Source organism: Natrix helvetica (assembly GCF_964273705.1).
Source record: "Natrix helvetica genome assembly, chromosome: 1".
Classification (NCBI taxonomy): domain Eukaryota; kingdom Metazoa; phylum Chordata; class Lepidosauria; order Squamata; family Natricidae; genus Natrix; species Natrix helvetica.
Window position 1 is genome coordinate 193,014,938 of NC_138548.1, and position 24,738 is coordinate 193,039,675.

A 24,738-nucleotide genomic window follows, 5' to 3' on the forward strand; every position below is an offset into this window, starting at 1 on the left:
TCCACAACCTGATCCAGAGTACGACAGACGTCTTTTGTTGACTTTGGACAGTGGCGCAGCTTTACACGTTACCTACAGAAAGGAACTTTTCACAGAGATGCACGAGCCTGAACCTGATCTACGAGAACTGTATTCCTTCTCCAACCACCCTTGTAAGGTCATGGGAAAAGGAACTGTTTACATTGAAGAGCTCGATACATTCATCCCTGATGTTTATTACATACCTTCAGCAACCAGTAATTTGCTTAGTCAGTGTCACTTGTCTAGAGTGTTAAAGTTCCAAGTTCACCACCTCGAAAAAGCAAGTTACATAGTTAAAGATGGAGATATTATTGCTGAAACCATGCTAATTGGTGGTGTTTATTACTTAAAGCCAAAGCCTAAACCGCAAGCACAGACAAGTATGCAAACTCCAAAAAGGGAAAGCACAGGCCCAAAGAGAGTTGGTTCAGAGAGAGATCCTGTTGCTACTCCAAAGGCTCCTAAAACCAACCAACAGAAAATAAGGAAGCAGGTTGCTCAGAGCAAGCCTGAGGTTCCGCACAAAACTGTTAATGTTGAAAATTCACTAACTGGTAAACCTTTGCATTCCAGGTGTATCCACAAGTGGCATAGAAGATTGGGGTACGCCTGTTTCTGTGTTCTTAGAAAAATGCCGGAGCTCGCAAAAGGTTTGGATCTAAAGGGGTGTAAGGTGTTTTTGGATTGTGCTGTCTGCAAGAAAGCCAAATCCAAAGCAGCAGCCATTCCCAAACACGCTACACGCCTGTCAACACGCATTTTTGATTTGGTACACACTGACATAGTAGGTCCTTTTCCACAAACAATTGGTGGTAGAAAGTATTTTCTGATAATTGTTGATAATCATTCTAGATATGGATTTGTATATCCTATGAAAGAAAAATCTGAGACCTTTCAGATCTTTAAAGACATTGCAGCATTTGTTTCTACCCAATACCAAGTTCGCATCTCCAGAATCCAGAGTGACCGTGGTGCAGAATTCATGTCTCAGCCTTTCCAGGACTGGATGCGTAAGAATGGAATTCTTCATCAGACATCCGCTCCATACACATACTCATAACAGAGTCGCAGAACGGAGACAAGGGGTTCTACAAACCATGATGCGTTGTCTCCTAGAAGATGCCAATCTCAGTAACATATACTGGGGTGAAGCTATTAAATATTCAAATTACATTGTCAACCGTACTTGGAGCTGTGTAATAAATCAAACTCCTTTCTACATGATGTATGGCTACAAGCCTGATCTCAAGAACCTCCATATTTTTGGTTCATACGCTATGGTGAACATTCCCTTAGCTCAAAGAAGAAAAGGAGGTCCAGCAGCAAAGAGATTGAGATTTATGGGTATTGATGATAATTCAAAATGGAGCAAATTTAGTGACTCTAAACATGTAATTGTGATTTCACAATCTGCTAATTTTGAGGAAGATATTGACTGGTCCAGGATTCATTCTAATGATCCTGGAGTTTATTTTCCTAGAGATGATGTTGCAGATGCCACGCAGCCTGATGACCAAGATTCACAGGCAGATATTCCATCTACTAGCTCTTCTCAACCTGATGTTCTGTCTTCGCAAGCCGCAGATGCTGATGCTAGTGATGAATGTGAGGACGAGGACGAAGAAGCATAAGAAGAATGGACTGTTGTTCCGAGACGTTCCAAGAGGGTCACAAAAAGTATCCTTCCACAACGATATTCGTGGCAACTGACAAAAAAAACCCTTGCCTTTGATTTGCAATGTTACACTTCCTCCTGATACATTTACACAAATCAAGCAGCTTCCTGATTCGGAGCAAGACAAATGGTATGAAGCAATGCAGGATAAAATGGACAGTTTAAAGAAACTTAATGTATTTACACCTGCAAAACCTCCAGCAAACAAAAAAGTCATTGGCACTCAATGGGTCTACAGAATCAAGAAGAAACCGAATGGTGAGTCTTTATACAAAGCCAGACTTGTAGCCCAGGGTTTCGCTCAATGTTATCCTGAGGACTACACAAACACCTACTCACCAACAGTCAGAATGGAGAGTGTAAAAATTGCTTTAACCACTGTAACTATTCTTGGTTTAGAAGTTTTCCAGTTTGATGTTGACACGGCTTATCTACATGCTGACCTAGATGAAGAGATCTACGTGAGAGGCCCTCCAGGATTCCGACAGCAAGAAGGGGATACCTGGTTCCTGACAAATGTCTTTATGGTCTGAAACAGTCAGGTTTAATGTGGCACTTATGTCTTACTGACAAACTAAATTCAATGGGCTTTATTAAGTCCGAAACTGATGAATGCGTGTTCACAAAAAGATCTAACAATGCATATGAGATAATTCTTATTTATGTTGATGATATTGTTTATATTGGTCCAAATAAGAAAATGAGGGAAATTTTTGCTAAAAGTTTGCAGAGATACTTCACATTGAAATCTTTAGGTCATATTAGCACTTACTTAGGTGTTCAGATTGAAAAGACACAGAAGGGGTTTAGTCTTTCACAAGAGGAGAAAATTGACCACATTTTGCATTATTGCAACATGAAAGATGCTAACACAACAAAGACACCCATGCAAACAGATTTTCACAACTTAACACATGAACCAAGTCCTGAGTTCGAGGATCAAACACTTTATCGTTCAGTCATTGGGTCACTGTTATACATTAGTAGTTGGACCAGACCCGACATTGCATTTAGTGTTAATCTCTTATCACGACACGCAGGTAAGGCAACACAATTTCATTGGACATGTATTAAGAAGTTATTGAAATACCTGAAACACACTAAACACATGAAGTTATTGCTAGAACCAACACATACTGATTATGCAGAATTATGTTGTTATGCAGATTCTGATTGGGCAAGTGATAAGAAATCACGCAAAAGTACTTCAGGTTACATGATGTTCCTGAATGGATGTCCTGTTTCCTGGCAAGTGAGAAAACAGAATTTTGTTTCTTGTTCATCTACTGAAGCTGAATATGTTTGTGTTTCAGATGCATGTAATTCTCTAACATGATTTGATGCTTTGATCGCAGATATCTGGACAGGTCCGATTCGACCAATCACCGTAATGGAAGACAATGAATCGGTGGTTTATATTTCTGAGTCACATTTCACAGGTTCTAGGTCCAGACACATTGACATTCGTTATCAAAACAATTAGTTAAACAAGGTTTTGTTAAATTGCAATATGTATCTACACATGATCAAATTGCTGACATGCTCAACAAACCTCTTCCAGCAGCTCAACACGAGTATCTGTGGAAGAAGATGTGCCTTATTTGATGATTTGATGACATCAGCCTAACTAGCAAAAGAAGCGGTGTCACTGGGTTAATTGGTTTACTTAGCTTTGCTGAAATTTACTTCGCAGGTCACAGTTCTTATCTGCAAGTGATTTAGTGTGCCTGCTCATTCACATTCCTTAACTTTCTCTTCTGATCTTTTGTTCGCTTGCCAGGAGGCAGGCACATAGCTCTTGCCAAAATGTAGTTAACTGAATTAGCACTTTTGTATTTTTATTTTCTTTTATATTAAAAATGTTTTTATTAGAACACGCTTCAGGTTTATTTTCGCTTATTTCAAAAGTATGCTACAAGGGATGCCAAGATCAAACACCTCCTTAATTCAGGGCGGAACTCCCCCCTAACAATCTCCCCAATGTTTCCTTTTATTGTCAAGCTTCTCAGAATAGCAAAAGCTCATTGGACAGAAAATACACTTGGCAAGTATTGATTGGTTTACAGATACATGCTTTTCCTCATGGACACCTCATGGACACTTCATGATGAAGATACGTGACCCATATGTAATGATTGACTGCTGCATGGAATGTGTCTACGTGTAAATTCCAATGTACCTTCTTGTAAGCAAAAAGGATTAAGAGAAAGGAATGTGGACTTTGACTGATTTAATCAATGTGGTTTGCCAGCTATTGATTTACCAATTAACTCCACATTTCCTCCTTTCTTTTATTTTAATACATTATGTCGCGTCTATGAGGTCGAATTCTGGGCCGAAACATTGTTATAAATGCAGGTGCACATTGAATGCAGCAACAGCAACAAATTAAACCAATTATTACCATGATTACAATGCATACAAATTCAACAGTCAGTTCTGTTAATCATTTTTGAAACATTTTGAACATCCCACAGAAAGCGATTTTGGTCCCAAAGTCCTTGTTCTGGAATGCCTTCCTGTGGGTATATCATTGCCAAAGTTGGAGGGAAAAGACATGTAAGAAATAGGCACAATACAATAGTGAGAGAGTTCGCATTTAAGCAAGGAAAAGCAGCCACTAAAAAGTTCTCTGGTGTTGGCTCCACAGTTTGATCTTGCAAGAGCTGGCTGGTTTGAGCAGACAAAGCCTTAATTTGTCCCCAAGTTGGCTTATGTTTCTTCCGAGATGCCCGGTCTTGATCCATTTGAGGATTCTGCAGGCTGAGGGAGAAGTTGGGTATTGAATTTTTCAATCCTTCATGCCACGACATCTTTCCAAGGTTTTACACACCGCGCTGGAATCCACAAGGGTCCTGTGGGAGCAAGCACACCAGTATATCCTCGTCCCCATGTTAACAAAGGAACTGGACCATGCCATTCAGGATTAGGTAACAATCTATACATTACTTGTGGCTGAGGATGACTTGTCCTATGGCCAAAGTGATTATCTACTGGAGTAGATATTTTTTTTATATTAAGATGATTTAATGAGAATAGAACTTTGTTCAGCCATTCCTGTTTCCCAGGAAGGCCTACGGGTTTCCCCCTGTTTGTTTATGTTTTTCCAAAGCTGATTTTAGGGTGTGATCAGCTTGTTCGACAATAGTCTGCCCTGTGGAATTATAGGGAATGCCAAAAATGTGTTTAACTTGTCATTTCTCACAAAATTCAGCAAAGAGTTTACTACAATATGCCAGGCCATTATCTGTTTTTAAAATAGAGGGTAGGCCCATAACAGCAAATGTCCTAATACAATGATTTATAACATGCTTTGTGGCCTCTCCTTTCTGAGGAGTAGCCCAGATGAAATTAGAAGAAGTATCAATTGTAACATGAAGATATTTCCAGGGGTTAAAAGGAACGAAAGAGTTACATACGCCCCTGGGAGAGAACAAACAACCCGATAAACATACAAACTATCAGAGATAATATTTAAAGCTATATAAATGCGGCTTGCAATGCAGGAGATAAACTAACCATTCGTTCCCAATCCTTCAAGGGAAGAGGCACTACAACATTAACCGGGTCAAGTCCTATGAGTATTTTACATCGCTCTCTTCCTTTGAACATTAACTCTGCATACATATGAGCTGGTGTACTAATTGTATGTCCTGGACTATGTGAAAGATATAACGACTCTATAATTAATAAAGAACTTTTAGTCTTGCCCTGTAGTATGATTTCTTGAGCTATGACAGCTGTAGGTTGCATCTGAGTGGGAATGAAGATGATAGTTAAAGGCATGTTATCCTGACATCTATCCACTCAGACTAATTTTAATGCATTGTTTATTTAGTCAAATACTTCCTTCTGCGCTGCTGTCAATTGTATTAAATCAGAAGGGTTATCTCTTAGTTTTAATGCACCAAATAAAGGACTAAGTATACTGGTAGGAAGACCAACATATGGGCGTAACCAGTTAATTGAACCTAAAAGCTGTTGTAATTTAACATATGACAATGTATCCTCTATTTTTAATTGAGGAATTTGTGAGTGTGAATAAGTCTGTAATAGCTTATGACCTAAATAAAGAAAAGGTTCTTTAACTTGTACCTTTTCTGGTGCTATTTGCAATCCATAAACTGCAAGATCTTGAATCAATTCAGATAGCCAATTTAAAGGAATCTTTGGTGCCGATACTAAAATATCATCCATGTAATGATAAACTACAGCCTGAGGATATCTTTTCCTAAAAGGTTCTAAAGCTCTAGATACAAAGTGCTGACATAATGTAGGACTGTTTAACATACCTTGAGGTAAAACTGTCCATTGGTATCTTTCCGTTGGCTTTTCTGAATTTATATCTGGGACAGTAAAGGCAAAAAGAGGTTTATCCTTTTTGCATAATGGAATTGTGAAAAAACAATCCTTTAGGTCAATCACCATAACTTGATATTCTCTTGGTATCATATTTGGATTTGATGTACCACATTGAAGTGGCCCCATTGGTGTTAATATGGCATTTATAGCACAGAGGTCATGAAGAAATCTCCATTTGCCAGATTTCTTTTTTATTACGAAAACTGGTGTGTTAAACGGACTAGTGGTAGGTTCAATGTGTTTTGCAGCTAATTGTTGTTTTACTAATTCTTGTAATGCTGTAAGTTTCTCTTGTGTCAAAGGCCATTGTTCCATCCATACAGGTGTAATAGAGTGCCATTCCAAAGGAAGAGCAGTAGGGGGAGCCATATTACCATTTAATCATGAATAATTAGTTCTGCTTTAAACTGCTGCATCAGATCTCTTCCTCATAAATTTACATGGATGGGAAGAATTACAGGTTTTAACTGAGCAGTGCGTTTGCTATCCAGGGCTGTTACCATAAGCCAATTTTTGCTTCGTCGAGCTGCTTGAGGTCCTCCTACTCCCCACACGGAGGGTGATTCTGTAGTGGGCCAATCGTTGGGCCAATTGTCAGTAGCTATGACTGAGACATCTGCACCAGAATCGAGGACTCCTTCGAATGATCTGCCATTTAACAAATATGTACGTTTTGGTTTTTCATTCCGAATTGATTGAGTTACAGCTAAAATACTAGGGTGTAGAGAACGAGGAGGGTTGGTGGACCCAAATCCTCCACTTTCTTTAACCCTTTGTTGACCACCTGCTGGTAGTACATATGGAACAATTACTAATTGCGCCCAAGAGTCCTCCTTATTTAAAGTCATGGGCATATTTGTTTCAAATTGTATCATTATGACTCCTTCATAATCAGAATCTACAACCCCCGGGATTACAAAAATCCCCTGTTTACCAGCGGAGGAGTGAGGAAGCACCAGCCCCACTGTGTTAACAGGCAAGGGACCTTTCAATTGAGATGGCATTAAGATAACTCCCGGAAAACAGATATATTTATCTTCCTGATTAATTAAATCAATTCCTGCACTGCTGTTTGTGGCTCCTTTGTAATTATTAACTGTAGAGGCAGCGATTTGGCCTGGGCTTGCCGTGAGCCCGAAATCTAGTTTCCCTGATTATTGTTTTTTCCTCTACATTGGCTTGCCCAGTGATATCCTTTTTTGCACTTAGGACAAACTGTTTTTGTTTTGGCACCTTGCCCCCCCCCCCCAGGTCCATTGCCTTTATAAGCTCCTCCACCTGGAGCTCGACATTGTTGTTTAAAATGTCCAGTTTTTTTGCAATTAAAACAATTTCCTTTGGGCTTGCCAAATTGACCTTTCTGTAATGCAGCTGCTATGGCATCCATCCGAAAACCATGTGTGCCTATGTCTGAACATGCCTTCCACATTTCTGCTAAAGTATATTCCCCTTTATTTACATCAGACATCAATGCTTTATGACAATCTGCATTATGTTCATAAGCTAATTGTTTCAGCAATTCCCCGCTAGCTTCTTCATTATCTATTTGCCGTTGGATGTTTTCTTGCAATTTATCAAAAAAATCAGGATAAGCCTCTCCTGTACCCTGATGTATGGATGAAAAAGATTTACTAGGTTTTCCTGATATTGGCACTCTCTGAAAGGCCTTTATGACACATCATCCTACAACCGGGTAGGCTTGTGGAGGTGTTCCTGCAATTTGTTGTTCTAAGGTAGAAAAATTTCCAACTCCATATAATTGATCTGATATGTACTGCCCTCCTGAATTATTCCCTGCATGTCTTGCCTCTCTTTGGTATTCTGAATCCCAAACCACATATTGTGCAGGTGTGAGAAGCATTCTAAACAAATCTTTCCAGTCTTGTGGGATCAACTGATAACCATTAGAAATACCTTCCAGCATGCCTGCTGTATAAGTAGAACGTAATCCTGTTTCAGTGATACTTTTCCTCAATTCTCTTAACACTTGATATGGTAAGGGATTCCATTGATATTGGACCTGTCCTTGTGGATCCACTGTTTGTACCACTGGGAAGGCTTGAAGCCTTTCTGCAAGTTCTTGTCCTGTAAGATTTCCTTTTTTCTGTTCATCTTGAAAACCAGTTTGGACCGCTCCAATTGGCACCTTTGTAGAGACAATGGATACCGGAGCAGTGAGGGAACTAGGTTCCACTGACCTCAATGTAAGTTCAGTCATTAACTCTAGTTGAAAATACGGAGGGGGAGCAACTCCCTCCTCTGGGATTAAAGAGATTGAGGACGGTGCCTTGAGTTTTATGAGTCCTCACCTTCTCTATTATATCTCTACATTTTTGCCATAACAATAAATGTTCAATAGGAGCTTGTGGCTCGGTATGTAATTGTTTTCCAATTTTTATCCAGTCCCCTAATTCCCAAGTTCCTGCCTCAGGATACCAGTGACATTGACAACCTATTTGTCCTACTAAGTGTTCTAACTTACGTAGACTAACTCCTGTTATTTCATTACATTTAAGTAATTTTTGCAGCTCTTTTGCATGAAACTTCTGTGGAGCTGACAGTTCCCCCCCCCCCCCCATACTCACGAAATATTGGGAGCGAAGTTCGCTGAGGTGCACCTGGGCTCGTCCAGCCGAAAGAGTATGAGAGATCACATTGGGGTCACCAGATGGTTTGGTTTGGTTTATTAAATTTGTTGGTAACATAGAAATGCAGACGTAGACAGGAGTAAGATTGTCATGGGAAGGCACCTTGAGTATCTCCCCAATGTTTCCTTTTATTGTCAAGCTTCTCAGAATAGCAAAAGCTCATTGGACAGAAAATACACTTGGCAACTATTGATTGGTTTACAGATGCATGCTTTTCCTCATGGACACCTCATGGACACTTCATGATGAAGATATGTGACCCATATGTAATGATTGACTGCTGCATGGAATGTGTCTATGTGTAAATTCCAACATACCTTCTTGTAAGCAAAAAGGATTAAGAGAAAGGAATGTGGACTTTGACTGATTTAATCAATGTGGTTTGCCAGCTATTGATTAACCATTAACTCCACATTAAACAAACCATCTTCTCAGTTCTACATTTTTCCTTAGAGAGGTCCATTATATGCAACATGGATACTGCAGCATCTGACACTGAAAAAAACAGTTCCCTACCTCAATACTGGAGCTGTGGATGATCCAGAGACGATTCCTCTGAACAAAACTGAAAGGGGGGACATTTTTTCAGAGGGAAGGGAGGCTATTGGCAACCCTCCTACAAAAGATCCTTACCCCACTCGTTTGGAGGATATTATGACTGGAGCAGATTGATCAGGATAAAGAAAATTGGTAGAATGATAAAAAAACGTTCCCTCCCCTTTCTTCTCATGGTATTTGTCCTAGTTCCTCCTTCCCTCAGACAAAATACTCAATATTTATTTAAAACAGAAACATTCTCTTTCGAAACTGTATTGTGAGTTTGAATAACAGTAATAATAAACTGGAACAAGTTATTTGGACAGAAAAAAGAGTGAAGAGATCAGTTTAAAGCCATCCTCCTCTTAAAAGGATTTTAAAATTGTATTCCTTTTAATACAATCTCATATTACTTTTCATAATTCATAAAGGTACGAATATGAGAAGTTTGAAAGAATTACTGAAATACATTTGTAAGGATGAGGAATCCCCAAGAGTTACAAAACATTTTAGAAATACAAGTAACAGCACAAGCAGTAGCACTTAGACTTATATACCACCCCAACTTTGAATAGTCAATAAACGAAAGGTTGTAAGTGGAGGACTACCTCCATTAAAATGCACTTTTTGAGACAATTTCTATCTGATTGCCTGCAGCAAATACTTCACTCTTCTTTAGAAATTTGAGCTTCTATACAATAGAAGCACTTGAAACTCTAGGGTTTTAATGGCTGCCCACTTTTTTCTTTTGAGACAACTATGACACTCAAGGAAAATTCTAGCAAACACTGAAGTTCTGATCATACAGATGAAAATTCAGTCGGTATGTAAAGTTCTTCCTGGTATCTGGGTGATCCCCAGCCTGTTGGCCTTCTAGAAAGCCTTCAAGGGCTGGCTTCAAGATCTTGGGTAAGAGTGATTGGGGCTCCTGTCAGTTACGTTTGGGCTTGTGGATGTTATCACCTGGATTCAGCCGGTGTTCTTGTTCTTTATTCGTTTGTCCTATTCCATTAATAATTTCAATATACTGCATTTTCAATTTTGTTTGATTGTATTGTACATTGCCCAGAATCGCTTTAGAGTGGTGGGAGGAAACTAAAATGAATATATTAAATCAAGTTAAATACACTAATGGGAACTTTCAAATGGGGTTCAAATAAACTTTCAGATTTTGTGAAAATGTTTCCACAATTTAACATGTGATATATTTTAGGGGGAAATTCTTACCTCCTTTAATAACTTCTAGAACTTCCATGGCATAGATATCATTACCATCTTTTTCTTCTATTCGAAGCAGCTTGGTTTTGTAGACTTTTAAGAACAAAGACAGAAACAATACTCATTAAGACAGCTGATTATTGTTCACCATGACTGGCATAATCAGAGAGGCACAGGTGCTGCTAATTGTCTGTGGAGACTCCCAACCATCCAAATCATGGTTGTCCCAAAGGTGATTTTCCAAAAGGCAACTGGATTTCCTGTCTTACCAAGAAAGTCCAGCTGCCTTTTGGAAAAGCACCTTTGGGACAGGCACTGCTAATCTTTCCACCTAGACCAGTGATGGCGAACCTATGGCACGCGTGCCACAGGTGGCACGCGGAGACATTTGTCAGAGCATGTGAGGCGCTGCCCTGTCAGCTGAGTTCACCTTTTTAAAAGCCATTTTTCACCCTCCCCAGGCTCCAGAGGCTTTATAGGAGCCTGGGGATGGTGAAAAGAGCATCCCCTGCCCCTCCTGAGGCCCTCCGGAGGCTTCAGGGACTGTCCAGAGGCTTCCCTGAAGCCCTCGGAACGCTTAAAACAGCCCTCCGAGCAACTGGAAGTGACTTCCGGTTTGTTCGGAGGGTCGTTTTAAGCGTTCCGAAGGCTTCAGGGACCGTCCGGAGGCTTCCCTGATGCCTTCGGAGTGCTTAAAACGACCTTCCGAGCAAACCGGAAGGAGGGTCGTTTTAAGCGTTCCGAAGGCTTTAGGGACCGTCCGGAGGCTTCCCTGATGCCTTTGGAGCGCTTAAAACGACCCTCCGAGCACTTCCGGTTTGCTCGGAGGGTGGTTTTAAGCGTTCCAAAGGCTTCAGGGAAGCCTTCGGACGGTCCCTGAAGCCTCCGGAGGTCCTCTAGGGGGGCGAGGGAGGCTCTTTTCGCCCTCCCCAGGCTCCTATAAAGCCTCTGGAACCTGGGGAGGGCGAAAAAAGCATGTAAAAATGGGGGCGGGTCACGCATTGTGCACGCATGCGCACTGGGGGGGCACGTATTGCATTATGGGTGCGGCACACCCACACATGACCCCCCTGCGCTCCCCCCACTTGTGGCACGCGAGCCAAAAAAGGTTTGCCATTGCTGACCTAAACTATGGGCACTTCCAGGCTGGATCTTTGTGGCAGTCTAGAATCCTCCAGGTGAGGCCGCTGAGTACTAGCTCCATTGTGGGGTTCATGGACGCAGGTTGTGTACTTTCTCTTGAATGTTGCTGTTCTGTGAGTGTGATAGTATTGTCAGCCTTGACAGGTAGTCCAGACAGGAAACATAGCCAGATGGACTAACATTATTTTATTGTAAAGGTTACATAAAAAGAATTTTGCAAGTCTGAAAGTACAGCCCATGAAACTAGGAAGCCGCTTTTCTGAGACATTTGCCATGCCTCCATTCCTTTTGTAGGCTAAGCTGCCCCTTGTCCAGCCACTCCTTGGCTGTAGCTCTTTCCTCTGTCTCCCAAGGTCATTCCCAGGTACCATTACAGGATTGTTGGAATGATCTTAAGAGACAAGAGGAAGACCTACAGCTTAGGCAATGATCTCATGAGAGGCACGCAATCTGTGCGTGTGGGAAAAGCATGAGAAATATTCCAACCTTCCCTAGTTTTCCAGAGACTAGAAAGAGAGGAAGGGAGAAATAGTTTCAATCTTCAAGAAACTGTTTAATATTGTACTTATGATAACTATTGTGCTAATGTGCCTGGTTGTTCTTGTCTGAACCACCTTGAAGGGCTAACTGTAAGCTTCCAAACAGTCCTTTCCGCCATTTGTGTACATCTCACCCCACATCACAGCAAAGTAGTATTTAACTTCTGGAATTTGAGATTGGGGCCATGCAGATGATTGCAATTTGGCTTCATGCTGCTTTTTCAAGGATTGAGAGTGAAAACAGTGAGTGTGTGGAGTGTGAGAATGCTCTCTGAATCTCGGTGTTTTGGCTCTGCTTACTCATTGATCCAGATCTATTTCTAGGAGCCCTTAATTGTTATGTTACACCAGAGGGTCAATAACACACCAACAAACAGCACCATGTTAGAAAAATATCACTGCGAGATGAAGGTGTGTACCAGCAGCTAAGCATTCTGGGGCTAAAAAAATCCATGAATATTATGAATAAATTCAAAATGGTTGCTTCAAATCATGTCTTCTTGATAGTTAGAAGTATACTATTAACAATGAAAGACATGACTACCTTATTAATAAGATTCTACAATATAAATACCATAATCCACTTTTGGCTCACAGGCTTTTTGAATTCGTAATGGAAGATCAATCTTTTTCTGCTGTTTGAGCAAGGAACAGGTTTCTTCAAGGGGAGAAAGGAGAAGATAGAATGTCGAATCGATTGTTGAAGATACGTCTTCTGATTTAAAAGACATTGCTAGGGCAAAAAGTAGCCAGCACAAGCAGGTAACATCTCATTTCTAGAAGACATGTGTGTTTGATCATCAGAAACAAGTAACACTAATTTAAATGTGACACTGTATATCTAGGGCTAATATACAAACATAGTTATTTGATAATGTGATATTTCAAATAACAGAATAACAGATAGGGTTGTAAGGAACCTTGGAGATCTAGTCCAACCCCCTGCCAGGCAGGAAATTCTGTAGCATTTCAGACAAATGGTTGTCCAATCGCCTCTTAAAAACTTCCATTGTTGGAGCACCCAAAAGTTCTGGAGGCAAGTTGTTCCACTGGCTAATTGTTCTCCTTAGAGAAAATTTCTCATTAATTCTAGGTTGCTTCACTCTTTGATTAGTTTCCCTCCATTGCTTATTGTCCTACATTCAGGTGCTTTGGAGAATAGGTTGACCTTCTCTTCTTTGTGGCTGCCCCTTAGATATTGGAGCACTGTTATTATGTCACTCCTAGTCCCCCTTTTCATTAAACTAGACATACCCAATTCCAGCAACCGTTCTTCATATGATTTAGCCTCCAGTCCCCTAATCATCTTTGTTGCTTTTCTCTGTAGTCTTTCTACACCTCAACATCTTTTTTACATTGTGGTGACCAAAACAGGATTCAGTATTCCAAGTGTGGCCTTACCAACCCATTATAAAGTGGTATTAACATTTCACGAGATCTTGATTCTATCCCTCTGTTTATGCAGCCTAGGTCTGTGTTTGCATTTTTGGCAGCTGCAGCACAGTGCTGGCTCATATTTATGTGATTGTCCACTAGGACAGCGAGATCCCTCTTGCAGCTACTACTATTGATCTAGATACCACCTATACCATACATGTGAATTTTGTTTTTCTTGCCTAAATGTAGAACCTTACTTTTTTCATCACTGAATTTCAATTTGTTAGATAGTGCCCAATGTTCAAATCTGTCAAGATCCTTCTGTATCTTAAGCCTGTCTTCTGGAGCCTGTCTTCTGGCTATTCCTGCCAGCTTGATGAGTTCCCCATCTATCCCCTCATCTAAATCATTGATGAAGCTATCGAAATATACTGGGTCTAAGAAAGAACCTTGGGGTACCCACTCCATACTTCCCTACTTGTAGATGTAGTTCCATTAAAGACCGTACGTTGAGTGTGGTTTGTCAGCCAATTACAAATCCATCTGATGGTGATGCTGTCTAACCCACATTTTTCTATCTTATCAAGTAGTAGGTTGTGGTCTACTTTATCAAATGCACTTTCTTATTTTCTCTGAAGAGAAAATCAGATAAGAATTGTGCTGTATTTAAGGAGCAAAGGAAACACTGGGTCTTTCAAAAGCAAATCTGGCAGCTCTGACATAAGGTTTATTATGCTCTGAAATAAAAATTCAGTAATTGTGATGAACCCTGTACTAGCAATCTTTGGTATCTCCTTTTTCAAGTATGAATAAATCATTGTCATGTAAACTGCATTTTGAGAAGAAGTCTATAAATAAATTATCTAGAAGTTATAATCACTCACATGGGGATTTATTAATGGCTTCACTATTTATTGGTGGTTGATTGCTGATTAATTTCAGATTGCAAATTCTTTTACTCTATATAATATCAAATCATATTTCCACTTTCTATATTATTTTCATGATGATACAAGAAGTAGTCTGAAATCAGTAGATTTGTAGATGAAGAGGACTTAAACCTGGATCTACACACAATGTTTTGACAACCTGCTACTTCACCCAGATTGTCTAATCTTCATTTTTGTCACCTATGTTGTACAATGGTGCATAGCAGAGGAACTAAGCGTGCCTGTTGTTGTTTTTGTTAGTTGAGAAGTTGTGTCTGACCCATCACGACCCCATCGACAATGTTCCTCCAGGCCTTCCTCTCCTATACCATCCTCTGGAGTCCATTTAAGCTCATGCCTATTGCTTCCGTGATTCCATCCAGCCACCTCATTCTCTGCTGTCCCCTTCTTCTTTTGCCCTCAATCGTTCCCAGCATTAGGCTCTTCTCCAGTGAGTTCTTTCTTCTCATTAGGTAGGTGGCCAAAGTATTTGAGTTTCATCTTCAGGATCTAGCCTTCTAAAGATCAGTCAGAGTTGATCTCCTCTAGGACTGATTGGTTTGATAGCCTTGCAGTCCAAGGGACTCGCAGGAGTCTTCTCCAGCACCATAATTCAAAGGCCTCTGTTCTTTGGCCTTTCTTATGGTCCAACTTTCACAGCCATACATTGCAACTGGGAAAACCATAGCTTTGACTATAGCCTTGCTATATAAGCTTGCCTGCCTGTTTCTAATCTGTTTTTCTCTCCATCTCCTCCTGTGTGTGTGTCTGTGTGTGTGAGTGAGGGACAGATCAACTGGGATTAACTGTATAACTAACTGTAATCTTGGAACTGGACATTATGGAAAGGTGTGAATGAAGAATTACACAAAATTATAAAAAATATGCATAAATCATTAAAACTAAGTTTAAATAGAATTTTGAAATTAGAATCATAGGAGAGGCAGGAAATGAGGGAAGAAAAGAGGAGGGTAATGAAATGGTAGAAACGGTGGAAAATAAAAAGCAGACAAAAGATTTCACTGGGTTTGACAGTGGTATAGGGAAAATTGAAAAGAAGGGATATGTCCCAACAAAGGGAAATAAAAAGCAGACAAAAGATTTCACTGGGTTTGACAGTGGCTTAGGGAAAAATGAAAAGGAGCGATATATCCCAACAAAAAAATGGGAAGAGACAGGAATAGAGAATTGGGACAAAAGACTTACTAGGAAAAAATCCGATATTTAGAAATTGTTATATGGAGAATATAAAGTTTAGGTATGTGATTTGCTCTTTTACATAATAATTAAACTGAGTTGCTAACTGATTGAATATGATAATGGAAAGATAATTAAATAAAGGTTAAAATATATGAAATATGGACACACACAAAATTCTTAAGAAGATGAACAAAAGTGAGGGGTGTATTGTTTGTTATTTTACATAGTAGATCAACAGAATTGCAATGAACCTTGAACAGCAAAGATTGTTATTTAAAAAGCAGTTTAGAATTTGGGATAAAAGACTTACTGGGAAGAAATATATTTAGAAATTGTTATGTGGAGTGTTAAGTAATTAAGCTCCCCGTTAGAAGAGCAAGTATGTAGAGAAGCGTAATGAGAGTGATATGGAATAACATGCACAAACCAGCATACAGAGACACTGAATAGTATAAAAATATAATAGTTTACTATGTAGAAATATAGAGGTATTCAGAGTCTGGTTAACAGTCCAAGTCATACACGGTTCAGTAATTCATTTATCAAAATAGTCAGTCTAACACACAAAATATAGCTAACAGTTGCAAACCACAATACCTCAAAATACACCAACCAGCTTCTAACAAAACAGAGAGAGAGGTCTAACAACCATTCTGGCTCCCTCTTATGGCTGCTTGAGGTAACAAGCCAATTACATCTGTTAAGCATTTAAAGTAACAGTAAAGTAATCATAGCTTATATACATTGCCAAGCCAAGCCTAGGGTTGCATCCCTAACATTCTCTCCTCTTGGGTTGTCACACAACTTACATTCTCAATCCATAAACATCACAACATTGTTTATGTTTGACCGTACCTTGTGCTTTGGTAAAATGATCAGCAATATTCTCTTCAGACATACAATATTCCAGTTTAATCATTTTACAACTAAACTTTGCCGTACATTCATATATCTTAAGTCAGTATGCTTTGACTTTGTCTTTATGGCAATATTTGTTGCCATTTGGATCGCTGCTTGGTTGTCCTCGTATACAACAATAGGCTGATGAACAGTAATTCCCATATCTATCAGCAGTTCCTTGTAACAAATTAAATCGGTACATAACAAAGATAAACATGAAAATTCAGCCTCCATTGTAGACAAACTTATATGCTTCTGATGGATAGACCGCCATCCAACCAATGCCTTTCCTAAGAATATCGCGATACCTGATGTAGATGTACGCGTGGAAACTTCAATTGCAAACCTTGCATCAGCGTAAGCAGTTAATATCAGCTCATCCTTAGGCTCTAAGTATAATGTATAGTGTATTGTCTGTTTCAAATACCTTAATACACGTTTTGCTGCTTGCCAATGCCGTTCAGTGGGTTCGGCATTAAACCTTGCCAATTGATTAACGCTATATGAAATATCTGGTCTAGACCAATTGTTTAGATAAAATAAACTATCAATTTGGGATTGATAAGTATTCTTATCAAACACTGGGCTTTTGTTATCATCATTGGTAAATTCCTGACTCATAGGAGTTTTAGCAGTTTTACACAGTTACATTTTGTAATTCCTAAGTAACTGATTGATCTTATCAGCCTGTGATATTTTATATCCTCCCCTAGTCTTATCTATCTTCACTCCAAGATATTTCTTTATTTCACCAAGATGTTTTATTTTAAACCTCTTTTTTAACAGTGCAATAATTTCAATGGCTTTCTGCTCTGTTTTAGTAATCAATGCTATATCGTCTGTAAACAATAACAATAATGAAGTAATACATCACTTTCTAGTTTAAATAAACAAGGATCAGCTAATCCAGCTTTAAACCCTATCCTTGCTAATTCCTTCACTATGCATTGATTCCACTCATAGCCTGACTGTTTTAAACCACGCAGGCTCTTTTTAAATTTCCAACAATCAGTGTTGCAATCAGTGTTTAATCCTTCAGGTTTCTTTAAATAAATAGTGTGTTGCAATGGTGCATGAAGATATGCTGTTTCAACATCTAAATGATTTATTACATATCCATGCTTAGCTGCCCAAACTAATGATGTACACAATTATGGCTTTTAAACTTGGTGCAAACACTTCATCATAATCAGTTGCTGACTAGTTGAAACCTTGTGCTACCAATCTAGCTTTATGGGTAACTGTCCCATCTACACTTGTTTTAATCTTATAAATCCATTTACACCCTATCACCTTTTCACCTGGTGGTAAGCTCACATTCTCATATACCTCCAGATCTTGTAAAGATTTCAGTTCCCTGTTCATTGCTGCTTTCTAAACTATTTGTTCCTCTTTAGGATACATTGATAGTTCATTATACGTGGCAGGAACTTTATCTACTTGACATGCAACAGATGCCTGATACCTATCAGGTGGCCGCGTTACACGGGTTGACCTTCTGGGTAACTCAGGGCTTATAGGTGGACTATCTTGAACATCCTCCTGCTTTATCACTTCCTCCTCCTGAGTAGACTCCTTCCCTTCATCACACGTTTCTGGTATTCCTGATACATTATTTTGGTCTACTCGGGTTTCAATTACTACCTCATCATTATTTTCTAGTTTGTTCCAACCAACATGCTCCAGAAACTTTGCATTAGCACTGTGATAGATCTTAATTGTCCCACATTCCCAGAACCTATAAGATCTATGATTTGAGTCATAACCTACAAATATTAACTGCCTTGAACGAGTTTGTCCCTTTAATCTGATCTGTGCTGAAATATGCACCCATGCAGGAACTCCAAACGTGTGCAAATCAGGTTTCCTACCATGTCAACGAGTAAATGGTACCTCTCCAGTAGAAGCATTTACAACGTTGTTCAGTAAATGATTAGCACACATCATGACTTCACCCCATAATGTTTCAGGCAATCCTGAATCGGCTAACATGGTTCTAGTCATGGCTTGTAACGTTTGCCCTCTTTGTTCTACAAACGAATTATGTTGAGGTCTATAAGGAGCAGAACATTTATGCTCAATACCAGCTGTTTTTAACATAGTTTGGAACTTATAATTTGTAAACTCCATCCCATTATCAGTAACTACAGTAATAACCTTGGCTTTTATCTTTCTTTCCGCAAATCTCAACCCATTAAAAAATTGTTGAAATGTTTCTGTCTTGTCTTTCATTAAATAACAGAAACCATATCTTGAGTAATGATCCATGACACTCAAAACATAACAGGCACCTCCCAAACTGGGTTTCATAGGTCCAATTAGATCAGCAAAAACAACTTCCAAAAGTTCCTTTAAACCCATTAAGTCTGTTTGCTGGTATAACCCTGCTCTTTTCCTTACTGCATACATTACAATTTAAATACTTACTGCAATGTTTTAATTTCACTCCGTCTGACAACTTTACAGTTTGTTGCAGTGTTTTGAAATTAATGTGCCCCATACGCCTATGTAGCAGATGTATGCATTCATCATGCTGTTTAGCATTTGTATACACAGAATTAACTACACTTTCATCAGACATTACATACAAACCATTCTTTAAATTAGCAGTAACCATTTTACCTGCTTTCTCTGTGAGACATTTATCTCCCCTAAAAGTTACTACATAGCCAATCTTAACTAGAGCTCTTACTGATAATAAATTAAATTTCAGTTTAGGTATATACAACATGGATAAATGCTCATTTACAAATAAACACCTTGCCGTACCATCACCAGATGCTTTCACCCTCCATCCATTTGCCAAAGATACATGTTGCTTGCTGGCAGACATTTTTATAAAACAATTCTTATTTCTAGTAATGCACTGTGGTGCTCCACTATCAACAACCCATGAATCAGGGCTTATTGTGCATTTCTAGAGATAGTCAAAGTAGACATGGCTCACAGAGTAAGGAGGCAGCGATACTGGCCCTCTTCACTTACCGTTCACCCCTGCCACCCCTGCTGTAGCCCTGCCTGCCCTGCTTAGCTGGGTGGGTGGGTGGCCAGGAAAGTGGCGAGGGGGCAAGTGCCGGCCATCATCCTGCCTCCTTCCTCTGTGAGCCAGGTAGCTGAGAAACAGAGGCTTCTCTTTTGCCAGCCTCCTAGCTGATCCAATTCCCCTTACAGATGCGTCTTGCATTGCAGAAAGCACGGTGTGTCTGTCTGTGTGTCTGTGTGAGTGTATGATGTGCGTGCCTTCTGTGATTTGATTTGATTTGATTTATTCGCATTTCTAGACCGCCCCCTCTCCCAAAAAGGACTCGGGGCGGTGTACATTCCACACAACAAATAACAAGTACGAGTACAAATATAAATAGAGATATAAATATACATAAGGAGGAGGTTAAAAATTTAAAAGAACTGTACAGAGAAATATAGATATGGTTCTAAAAACCCTAAAATCAGTCAAATTTAAAACCATACCCTTAAAATAACCAGGTAAGAATATGTTTCCAGGAGGTGACAGTTGTAACAATTATAATTATGCCAGGCCAGCTAATCGAAACAGGTGAGTCTTCAATTTTTGTCGGAAGGAGCGGAAGTCTGTGGTGGTTCTGATATCGGGGGGGGGGGGTCATTCCAGAGGGTTGGGCCCATCACAGAGAAGGCCCTACTCCTTGGCGCCGCCCGCTGGCATTGCCTAGTGGACGGCACCTGGAGAAGCCCCCCCTGTGAGAGCGGATTGGCCGCAGGGATGTATGTGGGAGGATGCGATCCCGATGCATGCCCAACACTTTGGACACCCACCAGGTCACCCGCCAAGCAGCAAAAGGAAAAAAAACTGTTTGAAATTAGCCCTCTCTGCCGCTCTGCTATAAAGGCAGGAACCAAGGCCAAGAGATAACAGGATGACTAACCATATTCGGTTAACCCCCAGAGCGGGAATAGGCTGAATAGGGAGCTCTGTGAATTGGCTTGTAGGACACAGAATGCTGTGATCATAGGATTTATTGGGCACAAATATAATTGGAAGGGATGTGTGTGTGTGTCAGAGAGAGAGAGAGAGGGGGGAGAGAGACAAAGATAGAAAGAGAAAGAAAGAGAAAGAGAGAAAGAAGGAAAGAGAAAGAAAAAGAAAGGAAAGAATAAAGAATGAAAGAAAGAATGAAAGAAAGAAAGAAAAAAGAAAGAAAAAGAAAGTGGGAGAGAGAGAAACAAAAGGAAGGAGAAAGAAAGAAAAAGGGAGAGAGAGAGACAAAAAGAAGGAAGGAAGGAAGGAAGGAAAGAAAGAAAGAAAGAAAGAAAGAGAACATGACCACAATTGAGCCCAAAATTTTGTTTTTGTTTTTTTCCCATAAATTATTTATTTATTTTTCTTTAAAAAAGACAAGACAACACATACAGAACAAGAGCAAGGAGAAAAAAAAAACTTTCCTTGATTTCATCCAGCATGTCGTTTGGTTACAAGTTTTTGTGCAGCGGTTTTTACAGTTAAGAATAAAATCACTGGTTATCCATTAAATATAACTAAATATTTCATTGAGCATTGTGTGTTCAAATTACCATTAGTATTCTTTCATTGGTGACAGCCCTTATTTCCTTAAATCCATAATTATCTAATAGGTAACAGTAAGTTTTTATAGAATTATAATATCGCCTATCTCTAAGAAATAAGAACAAGGGTTAAATCAAGAGATTCCCATTAATTCATATTACACATTTATACTTTCAGTTAACCATAATGTTTTCAATCATCCACAACTCCAAATATAATTTCCATTGTTAATTATCAATCCATATAGTCATTAGCTGTTTCAATTCATATATGTATCCATAGTTCATTACATCATCATTAGTCCATTTAGTATAGCAGAAATCTTTATGTTATAAAATAGTCACTTCCTACAATTATACTTAACGGTTTAAATCATCCCACTCTTATACATTAAGTGCATTATTGTTCTTCATATAGCGTATAAGTAAGTACTCTGTTTCATAATAAAAAAATTAACATATAAACAAAGAGAAAAAAGAAACTTTCACAGCATTAGATATAACTTTCTATTATTGCATAAAAAATAAAATAAAAAAAGCGATTTCATTTCCAGGTTTTTTTATCTAACCATTGGTAAAACAAATCCCATACTCTATAAAATTGCTCATCCTCTAGTTCTCTAATTTCCAATGTAAGTTTACTCATTTCAGCACAGTCCATTATTTTCCGAATGATTTCTTCCTCTGTTGGTAATTTCTCATTTTTCCAATTTTTGGCAAATACAATTCTAGCAGCTATTAATACATTTATAATCAAATATTTCAAGTCCTTGTTGTATGTTTCTGGTATTATTCCCAATAAAAAGAGTTCTGGTTTTAAGTCTATGTGTTTATGTATCATTTTCTCCAACCACATGTGTATTTTAGTCCAGTATCTTTTAGCTTCACAACAAGTCCACCACATGTGGTAAAATGTGCCCGGCGTCTGATGACATTTCCAGCATTTTTTGGATTTATTCTTGGACATTCTTGCTATTCTCGATGGGGATAAGTGCCACCTGTAAAACATCTTATACAAATTCTCTTTATATGCAGTTGACGTTGTCATTTTATAGTTTTGAGTCTACAGTTTTTGCCATTTTTCTAAGTCAATCCCATGCCCAAAGTTTTTCCCCCAAGCTAACATAGTTTCTTTGACTTGTTCTTCATATAATTTCACCTCTAATAGGTAGGCATAAAATTTTTGGATTACTTTTTCATCGTTACCTGTTAAGATTTTATCTAATTCAGCCATTTTATCATAAAAGCCCTCCTTTTTTCAATCTTCACTGTATCTAGAATGTATTTGCACATATGAATACCAATTGACTTCAATACCTTCCTGTTTCAATTCTTGTATAGATTTGAGTTCATCCTCTGTATTTAATAATTCAGCATATCTAACTGTTTGATCCCTTTTATATATTATTGAATGTGAAAAAGCTTCAGTGGTTGATATCCAGACTGGAATTTTCAAGTAGTGCAACCTCTTAACCTTCTCTCAATTTAATAACAGAGCCTCTCTTATATAATGCCTTCTGAAATAACCATGTGCTTTAGTTCCCTTATACCATAAAAATGTATGCCATCCCAACAACAGGTCATCACCCTCTAGGTTCAAAAGCCTAACATTTCTTAGCATTATCTATTCCTTGATCCACATCAGGCTAGCTGCCTGATAATACAACTCCCAGTCGGGTAAGCCCCACCCTCTTCTTGATTTAGCATCTTGCAACAGTTTACGTTTTATTCTTGCTTTTTTCCCCTGCCATATGAATTTCAACACCATTTTATTTAAATCTTCAAAGTAGTCTTTCCCCAATCTAATTGGGATAGTCTGGAACAAATATAGAATTCTAGGTAGGATGCTCATTTTGATTGTTGAGATTCTCCCAATCATTGATAGTTGAAGATTCCTCTCCCATTTCACCAGATCTATTGCAATTTGTTGCTTCAATCTAAGATAATTATCTTCTTTAAGGGTACTGCATCTGGCTGTTAGATAAATCCCCAAATATTTAACTTTATTTGTAATTTGCATTTCCAAAATTTCCGCCGCTGTTGAAGCTTTCTCTTTACTTTTAACTTCTTTCTTTAGAAGTGATTTGATTGGAACTATTCTTTTTTTTTATTCAATGCCTTAAAGACTCTTTGCTTCTTTTACTTTCCTTTTTTTAAAAATATTTTTTTTACCAAAGGCAGCGCTTTAGGGGGCTAGGGACTGGATACATTTTAACATTGCCATCTAGTGGACTCTGAAACAATGTCACCAATTCTTACTGCTGGAATTATTTTGAGAAAAAAACCTCCTATTTAAGGTTAAGACCTGATAAGAAGCAAGAGTCACAGTTGTTTACTGCAGGCTGTTTCTTGTGGGTCTTTAAGGTCTGGAAACCTATCTTGGAAGATGAATGAAAACTTGTAAGAGAAATTTGGAGTGACCTTGGAAACTGCATCAAGAAGGGGGGAAAAACAACAACAACAATATTGAACTTTCTCCTTCATGTTTTTGGCTGAGGGTGCTTATATTATTCTGCCAGGGATGTGATGATTTTTTTTCTTGTTGGTGCATGTGCTGTTTGCTACACTCCAACTTTCTTTTTTCTGAAGCCCTGAAGCCTTGAAGCGCTGAATAATTTTTTCTTTTTTTGTCTTCACCTTTTTTTTCTTTTTTTCACTTTTTTTGAAATATTAGAGATATATTTTTTTTCTCTCTTCCCTTTCCCTTTACCCACCCTTATTTTTTATAGATTGCTTTTTTTGATGCCCCTTTTTTACCTTCTTCCCTTATTCTTCATCATACTCTCTATATTCTCTCTATTTTAACCTTGACCTCTCTGCCTACTTTTTCTATCTAATTACTACATACTTTTTCTTCTCCTTTCTCCCTCTTTTTCCCTTCCTTTTTCTATCCTTTTTTCCCTAGAGTTTATTGCAATTGGATTGAACTACAAAAAGAAGAAGAAGAAGAAGAAGAAGAAGAAGAAGAAGAAGAAGAAGAGAGAATAAATTAGCAAGATGAGTAGAAAGCCAACACCAGTGGGCTCCACAACAACAACCCCTGCCTCTTCACCGGCAGGAGGACAAAGATCAATACTATGATTCAGCAGGAAAAAGAGAAGACTATATCATTAGATGCAATTATGCAAGCAATACAAAACCTTCAAACAAGCTCTGATGAAAAATTTGATACACTTGTAAAGAAGTTGGACAATGTGGAAACAAAGATGGAGACAATGGATCAACGAATTGGTAACAGAAAAAAACAGATAAAGCAGAGGGAAAAATAGAAGATATACAACAATGGGTCAAAAAACAAGAAGATGATATGCAAAAAATTGCTGAAAGAGAGGAGCAAAGAGAAAAGAGGGATGGAGAATTTGATTCCAGATTGAGTGAAGTGGAAACAGAAAGCAGTGCAATAATCGGATGGGAGATGGAGCGTTCTGAATACTTCTTAAGATTTCAAAATATAATAGAAGAAAAGGGAGAAAATTTGCCACAAATAATATCTGAAATCCTCATAGAAATATTAAAGATACCTGAAGAGAAGATGTTGGACGGAATAGATGAGACATTTCGAGTAAATACAAGATATGCAACGAGAAACTCCCTCCCAAGGGAAGTCCATGTAAGATTTACTAAAAAAGCATTAAAATTACAAATCTTGC

General features: G+C 38.7%; 1 protein-coding gene across 1 annotated transcript in view; it reads right to left on the reverse strand.

Moving 5' to 3' along the window:
- Positions 1–24,738, reverse strand: part of LOC309389037 (complement C3-like) — a 213,395-nt gene that overhangs the window by 6,765 nt on the left and 181,892 nt on the right. Inside the window, exons 37-38 of the mRNA XM_081946931.1 lie at positions 12,718–12,801; positions 10,471–10,554 (exon numbers count right to left, since the gene is read on the reverse strand). Of these exons, the coding sequence (XP_081803057.1) occupies positions 10,471–10,554; positions 12,718–12,801 (168 nt within the window). The remainder of the gene's footprint in view (positions 1–10,470; positions 10,555–12,717; positions 12,802–24,738) is intronic.